Source organism: Electrona antarctica (assembly GCF_951216825.1).
Source record: "Electrona antarctica genome assembly, chromosome: 5".
NCBI classification, from domain to species: domain Eukaryota; kingdom Metazoa; phylum Chordata; class Actinopteri; order Myctophiformes; family Myctophidae; genus Electrona; species Electrona antarctica.
The window spans coordinates 11,380,130-11,394,320 of NC_136810.1; the positions used below are offsets into that span (position 1 = coordinate 11,380,130).

General features: G+C 41.2%; 1 protein-coding gene across 1 annotated transcript; it reads left to right on the forward strand.

The window, feature by feature from the left end:
- The first annotated feature begins 912 nt into the window (after positions 1–912).
- Positions 913–13,520, forward strand: skic8 (SKI8 subunit of superkiller complex). Its single transcript, XM_079501127.1, has 11 exons — positions 913–1,018; positions 1,460–1,502; positions 2,499–2,526; positions 4,029–4,134; positions 5,066–5,238; positions 9,281–9,429; positions 10,688–10,781; positions 11,577–11,670; positions 12,710–12,802; positions 12,905–12,983; positions 13,281–13,520. Exons 2-11 carry the CDS (start codon positions 1,491–1,493, stop codon positions 13,368–13,370), a joined length of 918 nt encoding a protein of 305 aa, XP_079357253.1. The 5' UTR covers positions 913–1,018; positions 1,460–1,490; the 3' UTR covers positions 13,371–13,520.
- The last annotated feature ends 671 nt before the right edge of the window (positions 13,521–14,191 follow it).

A 14,191-nucleotide genomic window follows, 5' to 3' on the forward strand; every position in this document is an offset into this window, starting at 1 on the left:
TGTAGTCATAGCACTTTATATTACATATGTATTGTATAGTATAGTATAGTATGTATAGTTTATATATACTATACTACCGGTATATGTTTCATGATAACTACTTTTTATGTATGTGATGTATTTCCATGCTTTTTGTTATTGCTTAATGTAAATCGCTCTGGATTAAGAGTGTCTGTCTGCCAAATGCCTAAATTGTAAATTGAAAAAATTGAGAGAGAATTTAGATGTGCAATTCAGGTTGTAACACTTTCAATTAAACCATCATTGGTAAACAGTTAAGAATGAAGTTTCATTCAAGGATTTGGTGCTGTACATCCCAAACAAAACATTGTGTGTATTATATGGCTGCACACAGCACACGCACTCACTCACAGTCTCACACTCACAAACACACTTAATGCTTACTCACCTGCAGAACAAACTAAACGACCAAGCAGTTTGTTATGAAGATTAATTAACTTCTCTTTCAAACTGTCACACTGTCACACACTTGCGACTAAGCAGTTTTCGGCGCTTCCTACTATAGTAACCAGACAGAGTAGACTACTACTTCCATGAGGTAAACTTACATTACGTCGGGACTGATAGCACATAATGGTGCTAAGAGGAGCTCGTGTCTGTCTGTTTGTTTGCAGCAGGCCATGTGTGTGTGGGGCTGTGGGCCGTGGGGAGGGGGGGGCGTGGGTTAAACGCCTGAAGCCTGCTCGCAGGGACAGAGAGTGTATTTGTAGTGTCTTCTCTATGATCTAATGTTTGGCGAGACATTCTCTAAAAAAAATGTTATGCATTACAGCTTTGATTTCATTGTATATGTATTTGAATTGGGACCGTACTCAGTAATTCACAGAACATCCGTTAGTTGGCAGTAATGCACGTAATGCAATGATCCATCTAACTATGACGAAGAAGAAAGCGGAAGTGACGCGTTGTAGTTGTCATCATGGCGGCTCAGATGTAAACGAGCACATTACACTGTATTTATTCTATACTATATTTTACGTGGATTATTTGATGTAATGTAAGTAACATTATATTTTGTCTCTACCTGTTATCTGCAACCTGTCATTATGACTAGCCTCGGATTATTCAGACGTGATCGGTTTATTGTATTTTATTTACTGTGGACTGTGAAGCTTGAAAAGTAAACTGGGATGCTAATGCTCCTGCTGTTTTGATACCATTGTTGACAAGTTCTTAGTTATATTTGTGGGGCTTTATTGTGAACCAAAACATCCCAACCAAAGATGTTTTTTTTATTTTATTTTTTTATTATTAGTTTCAGAAACAATATTGTAATGTTTACTCTTGTTCTATACATTCGTCCCGGCGTTTCATTCATTTGTGGGAAGCTAAATTAAATTGTCGCACTTGATTGTCTCGCACAGTAAACGTACGTGCGTGGTGCTGTCAGTGGAACCTATTCTGTATAACACGTGATTTGTATGTTTTATTTTTTTAGGTTATAGAAGTAACAGCTTTCAGGATCAACAATGAGCACTCAGGTAAACAACTGTTAGCAGAAAAGTCCCGTCTGATCGTATTAATGTGATTCCCAGGACTCCGTCAAAACCGTTCTCAAAGGGCGTCATTTCTGGTGTTAAGTTAATCAGACCAGTTACCATGTGCAGACATCTGCTCTTTTATGGCGGTTTTAAAGTAGGGTAAGAAGTCACAACCCTTTGATGTTTTTGGAAGGGTATTCCACATTCTGGTGGCATAGCGGTAGAGCACATTTGAACCCAGTTTTGTGCCGAATCTGGTTTCGGCGAGATCAGTGGAGCTCCCTGTGCGTTAGCCCGTCTCCGGACCCCCGGGTTGAGCTCCTTTGGACCCCTAACCCGTAGGGTCCGGTATCATCGACTTCAAGCGACATGGGATGCAATCTGATTTACCCTGATTTACCCCTGTGCTGCGCTGTGGGTGTGACGCTGACATATTCCAAAATATGCATATACCTGCTATAGGAGCCAACGGAAACATAAATGAAACTTTCCTTTGTCGCAGAAGCCGTTAAGTATTTTTAAACTGTGCTTGACCATTTTGGCAGCTCTGAAATTCTCTCTTCGGTCCCTCCTTGTTGACATCTCTGTTGGCTAGCTGCGCGTAGGGAGGCGCAGCTAGCCAACCGAGATGCTGGAGGCGGTACAATGGGATGTCAACAAGAGAGAATTTCAGAGCTGCCAAAACGGTCTGACAAAGATTAAAAATACTTAACGGCTTCTGAGCCGTTCGCGGGGGGGGTCAGAGGGTTCGTTGTCTCCTATAGCTATCATATGCTTCTTTTGGAATATGTCAGCGTCACACCCACAGCGCAGCACAGGGGTAAGTCAGGGTAAATCAGATTGCGTCCCACGTCGCTTGAAGTCGACGAGAAGGAACCCTACGTAAAGTCATCAAAATGTCAGAAACTTTAACGTAGGGTTCCGAAAGGAGCTACCTGTGCGTGTGCGTTATATAGTCTGACATCTGACAGGTACATTGCACTTTTGTCATTTCAGTACAGCATTCTGTTCAAGCAAGAGCATGGTGAGTATATACATATTTATCAACATGTATTTATAGTGTTTATGTATCAAATAAATACACCATTTCTATAATGCAAGTTGTTTTAGTGGTGACACTCTGCTGAGATATCCCAATATCATTATGTGGTTAGGTATAAGAAAAGAAACCCTCTGAACATTTTCAGAGAGCTCAGACATTTCAAAGCAAGACAATTAAAAAACGAGTTGAAATTGTGAAAGTGTTGGGGCGAGTCAGACACAGACAGACACTTTGTTTTGTCCAACACCTCCAGAGACTATGGGCAGTATTATGCGTGTCTTAAGTACCAGGTCTTATTACTTAACTTAAGACCTGGAGGCGTGATCAATGCCATTTGGCTATTCTGAGTGGCCAAACAGCATTGACCACGCCTCCAGGTCTTAAGTTAAGTCATAAGACCTGGTACTTAAGACACGCATAATACTGACCCAAGAGTCAAGCTTGGTCCCTGTCACCTTACCTGCTCGCTTAATCAGTCTGTCTAGTCTGGCTGTGTCCCTCTGTATGTCTGGTGTTCCCTCCCCAACACACCACAGCATAGAAAAGACCTGATCAGTCTGTCTAGTCTGGCTGTGTCCCTCTGTCTGGCGTTCCCTCCCCAACACACCACAGCATAGAAAAGACCTGATCAGTCTGTCTAGTCTGGCTGTGTCCCTCTGTCTGGCGTTCCCTCCCCAACACACCACAGCATAGAAAAGACCTGATCAGTCTGTCTAGTCTGGCTGTGTCCCTCTGTCTGGCGTTCCCTCCCCAACACACCACAGCATAGAAAAGACCTGATCAGTCTGTCTAGTCTGGCTGTGTCCCTCTGTCTGGCGTTCCCTCCCCAACACACCACAGCATAGAAAAGACCTGATCAGTCTGTCTAGTCTGGCTGTGTCCCTCTGTCTGGCGTTCCCTCCCCAACACACCACAGCATAGAAAAGACCTGATCAGTCTGTCTAGTCTGGCTGTGTCCCTCTGTCTGGCGTTCCCTCCCCAACACACCACAGCATAGAAAAGACCTGATCAGTCTGTCTAGTCTGGCTGTGTCCCTCTGTCTAGCGTTCCCTCCCCAACACACCACAGGATAGAAAAGAACGCTGGAGACCACCGACTGATAAAACATCTGCAGGAGCTTCCTGCAGATGTTGAAAGAGGCCAGTGTCCTCCTCAGGCAATACATCCTACTCTGACCCTTCTTATAAGGCAATACATCCTACTCTGACCCTTCTTATACAGACAGTTTGTGTTAACTGACCACTGATTGTGTAGTCTCAATGGCATTGTCTTAATTCCTTGCCAGGCTGCTCCAATATCACCTAACTCAATTCTTTAGGTTTATATAAGTCACAAGTTCACAACACCAACTTTGTTTTCAAAATAGGTTTTCTTCATTTCCTGAAAAGAATATATTTTTATGAACATTTTGGAGTTCCAGTAGGTGTTTTTTCCGACAGCAGAGATAATAATGGTTTAACATGTGTATTTGTTTGTCCTCTCAGCTCACGATGACGCCATCTGGACAGCAGCGTGGGGAAAGAGCGAAGCTGATGCCTCGGAAACCATCGTCACTGGTTCACTAGACGACATGGTCAAAGTCTGGAAATGGTACTGTTTAGCGGAGTGGATTATTGGCTCTATGACATAGAGCCAATCAGTGTAGACCTGCATGACAGAGGTGTATGACATGATTGGCTCTATGTCATACACCTCTGTCATGCAGGTCTACACTGATTGGCTCTATGTCATACACCTCTGTCATGCAGGTCTACACTGATTGGCTCTATGTCATACACCTCTGTCATGCAGTTCTACACTGATTGGCTCTATGTCATACACCTCTGTCATGCAGTTCTACACTGACTGGCATGAATGGTAAGAAAAGTAAAATTAAATAGACGCCCGTCCAAGCCTTGACGTGAAAGACATTTATTTCACATTTAATTTATTTCAGCTTTTTGGGTCTTTATCAGCACACGCAATTAACAAGGATCTCTCTGGAATTTGTTAACAAAAATGTAAAATTTGCGAAGAGATGTTCAATTATTCAGTACATTCAGTACAAATTAATTGTTTTTCTTCCCTTTGCACCTTAAAATGTTCTGCTGTAGGTTTTTTGGCATCTAATTTCTCATCCTTGTAACCAAGTCCCTTAAATAAAAATTTGGACTCCATATTTTCTACTACAATTGGAGCGGTTCTTAAGGCCGTTCTTAAGTAGTGTATATAGTATTACAGGTGTTCATCCTCAACAGGGTGTTGCAAAGTCACATGTAATCCAAGAGTTTAAAAAAAAGTTTTTTTTATTTACACTTTTGCTCACTGTACAATATGTGAACCTCAGATTCTCTGAACACAAATTCAAAAGGTTTCCAAAAAGGCATTATAATATTGTTGAAAGTTACCACGGCAAATGCAGAATGTGCTCTCATCTATTGTATTATTTATTATAATTACATTTTCAAAACCGCGAAACAGCCTTTTCACAAAGGACCACAGGAAGCTACATTCAAATGACTGAGCACATGTGCCCCTGCAGGTGTGATGAGAAACTGGAGCTCCAGTGGACTCTGGAGGGACACCAGCTGGGTGTGGTGTCTGTGGACATTAGCCACAATGGAGCCCTGGCTGCCTCCAGCTCTCTGGACTCTCACATCCGCCTCTGGGATCTGGAGTCAGGAAAACAGATCAAATCCATGGATGCAGGCCCGGGTAAGAGCAAGACAGACGGAGACGCTGTGTGTGCATAGCATATGAAGTCTTATCTGTATTTCTCTAGGTGTTAAAGGGATAGTTCACCATTTTTTGTTTTTGAACAATTCTTTAATTTTTGAATGTATTAAATACTTGCCATTAAAGCTGCTATAAGCAATAATATGTCAACATTTTAATGACCTTTTTTTATTTTTTTGGTATTCAGACAGCCAGCAATGGGTAAACACATCTAGGGGGCACAATCTGCATTCAAAGATGTTCCTAGAAGCTTTGTCATTGGTCGGGGAAAAAAAAAACGGTAGTGGTTGCAACTGTATTCCAACCCAACAGCATTCTCAAAACTGCACACACACAACTGAAAACCTCACACACAAAATGCTAAACCCTGACACTCCTTTTCCGTGATGACTCTTTGCCATCAAATCTCTTAACTGTTCCCAAAATGGAACTCGTGTTTTCATTGGTACACACAGCCACACACACATACCATTCATTGATTACACACAACTAAGCATTTGCTACACACTACCAAGCATTCACAGCACAATGAAGTGCAAAATTAAAAACAATCATAGAAATGGAACACACATGAATGACTGACTATGTAGAATGAGCCATTTCTCCTTTAGTAAAATGACTCGGTGTATGATTACTTTTTCATAGTCAAACATAAAACAGCACACAAATGTGTATTTATTACATTACTGTAAACCGGCTTGCTCGAAAGGGCCCCCTTCCCCAAAAATACTGTAATTTATAGGCATCATACCCCCGGTTCCTGACTGGCCAGAGGGCTTCAGCCACATCACAGGCTGTCCAAGCGCTTGAGTTGCGCATAAAGCCCTGACAGGGGACTCACGTCGCCACAAGCCTCCTCCATGGCCTGGATCAGTGTGACCCGGCTCTGTGGGTTCTGTTCATATACAGTACCTTCTACCTCCAAGCTGAAAATAACTACTCAATAGGATTCAGGAAAGGAGAATAAGGTGGAAGGTATAGAACGGAGAAATGTGGGTTAGTCCTGAACCACTCACGCACTTGAGCAGCCCGGTGGAAGCTCACATTGTCCCAGATGACAAGTTGATTCACTGTCTGTGGGTCATCTATGTGGTCAGGTGTTGATTCACTGTGGGTCATCTATTTGTTTTTTTGTTTTTTTTATTTTATTTATTCTTTATTTACCCAGGGAAGTAACTGAGCACAGGTGCTCATTTTCAGCAACGCCCTGCACATAGACACACACACACATACACATTAAAACCTGGGAGCTGACCAGTACAACCACAGTCTTATACTGTTGGCCACTAAGCAGCTCCAGGGGGAGCAGTTGGGGCTTCAGTGCCTTGCTCAAGGGCACTTCAGCGGTGTTGGGTGAGTGATGACAATCACTTCCCCACCCAGATCTTTCCTGCCCGTCCGGGGAATCGAACCGGCAACAAGGGCGCTCCTCTAACCCTTAGGCCACCGCTGCCCTATGTGGTCAGGTGTTACCAACACATTGATTCACTGTGGGTCATCTATGTGGTCAGGTGTTACCAACACATTGATTCACTGTGGGTCATCTATGTGGTCAGGTGTTGATTCACTGTGGGTCATCTATGTGGTCAGGTGTTGATTCACTGCGGGTCATCTATGTGGTCAGGTGTTGATTCACTGTGGGTCATCTATGTGGTCAGGTGTTGATTCACTGTGGGTCATCTATGTGGTCAGGTGTTACCAACAAATTGCTCACCAGAACTGAATGTTTAGAGATTTGAATAGTGTGTATTGTAGGTTGATGCTTTGAGATTTTATGTGATAAGTGTGTGCAATAACTGAACATTGTGTGTAGTGTTTTGACAACATGGTGATGTGTAATTGACATCAGAGTGTAAAGAAGGAAAGAGTCTAATGCAGATAAGGGAGTGTGATGTAGTGCAAATTGTGTTGAGCGATTAGGTACATGAAGTGAAGGTTATGCAAATTGTGTGTTTTTGTGTGTTAACAATCGTGAAAAACTGTAATTGATTGCCCGAGTCCCGTGGTGGGAGTTCTGCTCTGTATATGGTACATCTGTAGATAAAAGGACCCAGTGTTTCACCTATATGCATTATTGTGTGGGGGGCCCCCACAAAATAATGCAAAAGACTCCGAAAAATGCAACAAAGACGCAAAAAAATAATAGTAATAATAATTTAAAAGACAAATGTTTTCCGCACGCACGTGCATGCATAATAGCTCCCCCCACACCCATCAGCTTCTGGCTATGGGAAACACTGAGGACCACTTTTTGGATTCACTTTCCAGGAGGAAACATCCTCTGCCTCCCCAGAGAGGTGACATGATGTGCTGTGTGAACTCTGCCCTGCAGCCAGCTAAATGCCATGTCACCTTACATTAGTCACAGGCTGTTACACCTGGTCCATCCTGGTAGCAGTGATGGTTTTTTCGGATGTTTTAATATGTTGGTTGTTTTTTCACCTTTAAACCTGACATCCCTATACTGGGCAATGTCAAAGAAAACATGTTCTTTCTTTTGAAATGGCAGATCCACTAGCCGATCATGATGCATTGTGAGCTTTAGGATTCCAAATCAGATTAGAGAGATGCTTGGTGTATATGCTTTAGAGTCAGCTTAATGCTTCGTGTCTTTGCACACGAGTGTTGCTCGCCATCCTCCTGCACTGTGGATGTCTGCGTCATTGGATCCAACACACTGCGATAGAAACATGGAAGGGCTGTTGACACATTCTATAGGTCATGAACTGGAACTAAACCTCACAACGTGTGTGTGTGTGTGTGTGTGTGTGTGTGTGTGTGTGTGTGTGTGTGGGTGTGTGTGTGTGTGGGTGTGGGGCATTGTCCATGGAGAGCTGTACACTATCCATCTATTTGTCTCCAAGCACTTTCCCTGTAAAATAAATGCTGTCTGTTGATAGTGGCTGAGACCTCTGTCTCTCTGGACATGCAGACCTCTGTCTCTCTGGACATGCACTTAACCTCCAGCTGACCTTAATCATTCCACTAGTACCTACTGTACCTCCCTTACACTATATCTTATTCAGACTTCTTTGAATGGGTCAAAATGAAATACTGTATGCATCTTTCTTTTAATTATTTTTGCTTATTTTTCTTTCTTTAGTTTTTTTCATTTTTTACAGTTTCTACAAATGTATTTTATTTTTTATTTTTGAATATTGAGCCGTGATGGAACACGTGAGCTTGTAGAGGCTTATTTTCACATAAAAAGGGCTTAAGTAGTTAATTGATAAGGTATTTTTGTAAGTTTGAGTCTGCTCTAACACAAACTGGACTGGATGTGTCCAGAGAACAATTCTAAATGGTGAATTTATATCGCACCTTTTATCCAAAGCACTTTACAATGTGCTTTACATTCACACACTCGATTGCAGAGGAAACCATGCAAGGCAACCTGCCTCACCTGGAGCAATTAGGGGTTAGGTCTTGCTCAAGGACACTACAACACAGTGTTGATTTTAACTGCAAATTCTGATTTAGTTTTAGTCATATTTTAGTCGACTAAATATACAATTTTAGTTTATTAAATCTACAGTTGATTTTGACAACAAAAAATATTTTGGCAGATGGCTAAGATTATACACTTGATTGCATGCTGAAAATGGAAGATCTACAATACAAGCTCACAATTTTCAGAGCACAACCCAACATAAAATGACTTATATTAGTTATACTGGAACCCTTCTACACTAGTCCCTCCCTAACATTTAGTTAGTTTCATTTGTTGACAAAATTGTCAATATATTTAGTCTTAGAGTTAGTCATATAGCTTTGTTTTAATTCAGTTTTTAATATGTAGTTTTCGTCGTTGGAAAAAAGGCAGTCGAACATCTTTTGTCATAGTTTTAGTAGACAAAAATGAACACTGCTTCAACACTGACCCGGGGATCAAACGGGGAACATTACGTTTACGTTACCTTTCAAGGGGTAGAGTGTGCCTGCTCTACCCCTGGAGCCACTGCCACCTCTAGAGTTCATTTATAGAAATACTTCTGAAATACACTTCTGCTGTGTTTTCCAGTTGATGCGTGGTCAGTCGCCTTCTCTCCAGACTCCAAGTACATCGCTACTGGCAGCCACCATGGGAAGGTCAACATCTTTGGAGTGGAGAGTGGCAAGAAGGAGTACTCGTTGGACACCAGAGGAAAATTTATCCTCAGTATTGCTTATGTAAGGAACAGTGGCGTAAAAAAGTACTAAAATGTTTTACTTAAGTAAAAGTATCAATAGTGCAATGTAGAAATACTCTGAAGTAAAAGTCCGGAATTTAAAATGTACTTTAAACTTAAGTAAAAGTACAACATTTTGGTATCAAAATGTACGTAAACTACCAAAAGTAGAAGGTATTCATTATGCATAATGTCCCATTTCACAAGCTTTCAAATTTATAAATGTATAAAAATCTTTTGAAAATAGCAGATCTACAAGCTCTTCGAATTGTATAGTAGTAGTAGTTACTAGTAGTAAAAGTAACTAAAGTTTTCAAATAATTGTAGTGGAGTAAAAGTACAATATTTGCCTCTGTAGTGGAGTAGAAGTACTGAAAATTGGAAATACTCCTGTAAAAAAGTCCATTTCCCATTCAGGACGTGAACCCCTTTTTCGGGTTCTTGTTGCTATCTACAGTATATAGGAAAAATCGGCCTCAGTCCTAAAGGGGTTAAGTACATTACTTGAGTAAATGTATTTAGTTACTGCACACCACTGAAATATCACTTAATTCACTGGGTAGCATCTTAAGAAATGACAGTAAATACCGGTAATTATAATAACAATACATTTAAATGATTTGTTTGTTTCTAGAGATTGACCATTACATTGTGTTCCCCTGTCACACACACACATTCATACACAAGCTAATTATTACTGTGTGTTCATTTGTTACAGTAGTTTTCTGAGAAAATATAATTAGTTTTTAGGTTGGTTGGTCAATTAAACGTAATACATTAACTTCTGCCTCGGTGATAATGGAGTGAACTGGTTAATGGCCATTTCTAGGAAGATGGGTTGGAATGATTGATCGTGGAAAATGACAAGATATATCGTTCAGTGGTGTTTTTCAAAATTAACTCAACATAAAGCAGGTCAACCTGAAATCACATTAACCCATTCTGGGCGGGAACCCCTTTTGGTGTTTCAAGCATTCTGTTATACTTTAGCTATTGAAAAATAGCAGATCTACAAGCTCATAGCACGCCACCGAGTGGCGCGCTATGAACTTGTAGGTCTGCTATTTTTGAGAAATCGTAAAAATGTGGCACAAATCTTTGAATAGGTATATATTCTTTCAGAGCGAACGTTTTTTTAAATTTCGACGTCAGGCCTAAATGGGTTAATAATCTGAATAGATGTAGTTTCCCCACATGATGATACTTAGTACATCATTCATCAACAGAGCTGTGAGTGTTGTGCTGCTGTTGTATTTCAGAGTCCAGATGGGAAGTATCTGGCCAGCGGAGCCATCGATGGAATCATCAATATCTTTGACATTGCCACAGGGAAACTTCTGCACACGCTGGAAGGTATGTAGAAGCAGCCATGTTGATGAGGAATGTAGAAGACATTAAGGCAACTTTAGTCATTTTGCAGATGCTCTTATGCAGAGTGACTTACAAAGTGCCAGCCGGAGTAAAGGACATGGTCAGCTGAGGAAGTGCTCGAAGGGAATTGGAGTGCTTAGAAAACGGGTACAGTTTGGGCTTCAAAAATAAATACATGCAGCATAATGTGGACGTCAAACCTGGTATCTAAGTAATATCATGTTACATCAACATAACCTAGTATTAAGACCTCACTGCTCAAAAGGTGTTATTATTTTTATTATATTTATTTTATCATGTTTTATTCATGGCACATGTTTCAAAACAAGTGCTGTACACGCATAATATATTTGTATCACTTTTTCCAGTCCAGATATTAAAAAAATAATTACATTTCTGGTCACAAGCCGGCAACAGTAGGTCACCTGTGGCAACCTGCGGCTGTTTGGGGAAAAAGATCACTTACCATTGTGGTGCCCTTGAGTAAGGCTGTAGTTGTACTGGGCAAGTGGGCAGCTCCCAGTGAACAGTAGGATATTTGTACAGTATTGAGCAGGTCGCAGTGAACAGTAGGATACTAGTGAAGATCCCAGTGAACAGTGGGAAACTATGGTTGGACTGGACAGCTCCCAGTGGCCAACAGTAGAATACTGTGGTTGTACTGGCCCATGGATGTCTTCGGATTAAAACAAAGGTTGAGAAATGTCCATTAAGGTTGATAATAGACCATGTTTCTTCCATGTGTGTGTGTGTGTGTGTGTGTGTGTGTTTCTGCAGGTCACGCTATGCCCATCAGGTCTCTGACCTTCTCTCCTGACTCCCAGCTCCTTGTCACGGCCTCAGACGATGGATACATCAAGATCTATGATGTGTGAGTTAAATTCACTGGTCCTATACACATCCAGGATACATCAACATCTATGATGTGTTAGAAAAAAAGACCCAGTTGTTATTATATTTATTTACTGTTAGCCATCACAATATTACTGGGTTAGCGCCCCAGCCTGCATCCTCCGTGAGGAGGAAGCCCAAAAACCTTCGGTGAGGCCTTTAGGAGGCCATTCGAGTTACCCATACTGTTGCCCAGCGGTGGAGCCTGCAGAACCATTGCGGCTCAAGAATCCACCACTCCTGAATGAAGTGTCTGGTGCTGGGAGTCTGGTGCAACGCACAGGTCCTAGCTGTACTCCTGGTGAGAGCCGGAGTGGACCTGGTGAGACGTAGGAGGGGCCCGGACAGGAGTCAACCCACAGAGCCTAGTCCCTCCACATGCCAGAATAGTACCTCAGTCCCGGCATAGTAGTTCCGGAGTGGTTCCAACGGATTGTGTGGCTCTGGTCTTTCCCTAGTGGGAAACCACGATGACCTTGGGATACATCACTGAGGATACGTCCCAGTTGCATCCATGCAATGTATTTTCGTTCTATTACTAATGACGAATCCTGACGATGATATCAAGTATTTTGTCGACGACCCAGAGTTTAACAAAAGTAAATTGACAAATTGGGTAATGGCTGATGAGACCCAGCATTTGATTCCATATCGGGAGCTCGGGCTTTGATCTCGAACGATTCCAATGAAACAATTTAGGAAAAAGGTAGTCACTCAGATCTTAGGAACTGACATCAAAATAGAGATAACTAACTGTTCGCAATATAGAGGACACACATAACCCCCCCCCCACACACACACACTAGTCAGACAGTGTCAGATATTTGTGTACCGTAATTATGTTCTTTTTGTTAATTGCATCTTCATTTAGTTTGTAACACTGGGTGTATATAACAAAATCAAAACAATTGCAAGAAGATGTAATATGTTTACTGTCTGCAACATGAAATCTAATATGAAGTTGCAAAAGTATATAAAAACTAAAAGTAATGTTATTGTACATAAACTTTGTTTTGCAGGCAACATGCCAACCTGGCAGGTACGCTAAGTGGCCACGCCTCCTGGGTTCTTAACGTTGCCTTCTCCCCGGACAACACTCACTTTGTGTCCAGGTACAAACCAACTGGTCACAAAACAACTATCACAAATAACGATAATAATGTCGACCACTGTCATGTTCAAAACCCTCATCTCCTATTGCTTCCTCTCTCCAGTTCATCAGATAAGAGTGTTAAGGTGTGGGATGCCAGCACCAGAACATGTGTCAACACTTTCTTCGACCATCAGGACCAGGTGAGATGCTCAAACCCATTAAGACCAGGAAAGCATCTGTGTCATTTTAGATTTGAGCTGAAAAGCATTATTTTATACTTTGAATATTAAAAAATAGCAGACATACAAGTTGATAACGCGTCACTCACTTTGTGCCACACTACAAGCTTGTAGATCTGCTATTTTTGAAAAATCGTGAAAATGTGTGCACATCATTGAATATGTTTTAAGCGACCATTTGTTTAACATATAAAACTAAATCAAAATGTGCTGTCAAAGTCAACACTGGTTCACTTCCTCTGCCCCTGCCTTGTCCAGGTGTGGAGTGTTAAATACAACAACACAGGGTCCAAGATCATCTCAGCTGGAGATGACCGAGCCATACACATCTATGACTGCCCCATGTGATACTACTGGGTCAACAGGAACAACTCTTCTGGGATCACTGAGTGTAGATCAATTCAGGTTTTGGTTCGAGGATAGAATGGACACATTGTAAATGACTTGTATTATTTTGCATGGCCTCCTGTGGTCAAATAAAAGTTTTTTTTGTAATTATTTTGCTCTTGCATTTGTTGGAGTCTTTAAAATGCACCTCTCCCTTGAGCTAGTTGTCAAGTGTTCAATATTAACAATTGTTGCTGTTGGGAGGAAACCACCTAACTCCATTTTTTTTAGGTTTATTGAACACCCTTTAAGTCTGTGTTGGTTAAAAAAAATATTGAACCAATGGAGAGTATTAAAAAAGAGCTTCGGACAAAACCTTAACTCCATTGGACCGTCAAACTGTCCAATAAAACGGCTAACTCCACCACCTCATGCAATATATAAAGTCAAAACACCAACTTTGAGGCAGTATTGCTTTGTTTTCTGAAAAATTAACATTTTGGAGTTAGGTGGTTTCTTCCCGACAGCAGAGATATTTTTATATTAAACTATACATAACTTTCAACTTGTTCTGAATAACACAGGCAAAGTTTCAAATTCCATGATGTGGCCTGATTCTCAGATTTCTAATTTCATTGTCCTTTTAATACATTATGGAAAACTGGAATCTCTTTTTTCTGAAGTCAGCTCGGAGGATTATAAATGTCCAGTCCTTTCCTTACTCATTTTGGATTTTCCATTCTGTCTGAGTTAAATACCAGAACATTAGAACATCTACTGGTAACGTTCTTTCACTCCCTCTGCTGGTCTAACACAAGTACTACAGTACAATCGTAGCAATT

Coding starts and splice junctions, on each gene's coding strand:
- skic8 (XM_079501127.1), top strand. Junction 2,527..4,028: donor TCTGTTCAAGCAAGAGCATG/GTGAGTATATAC, acceptor TTGTCCTCTCAG/CTCACGATGACGCCATCTGG. Junction 4,135..5,065: donor ATGGTCAAAGTCTGGAAATG/GTACTGTTTAGC, acceptor GTGCCCCTGCAG/GTGTGATGAGAAACTGGAGC.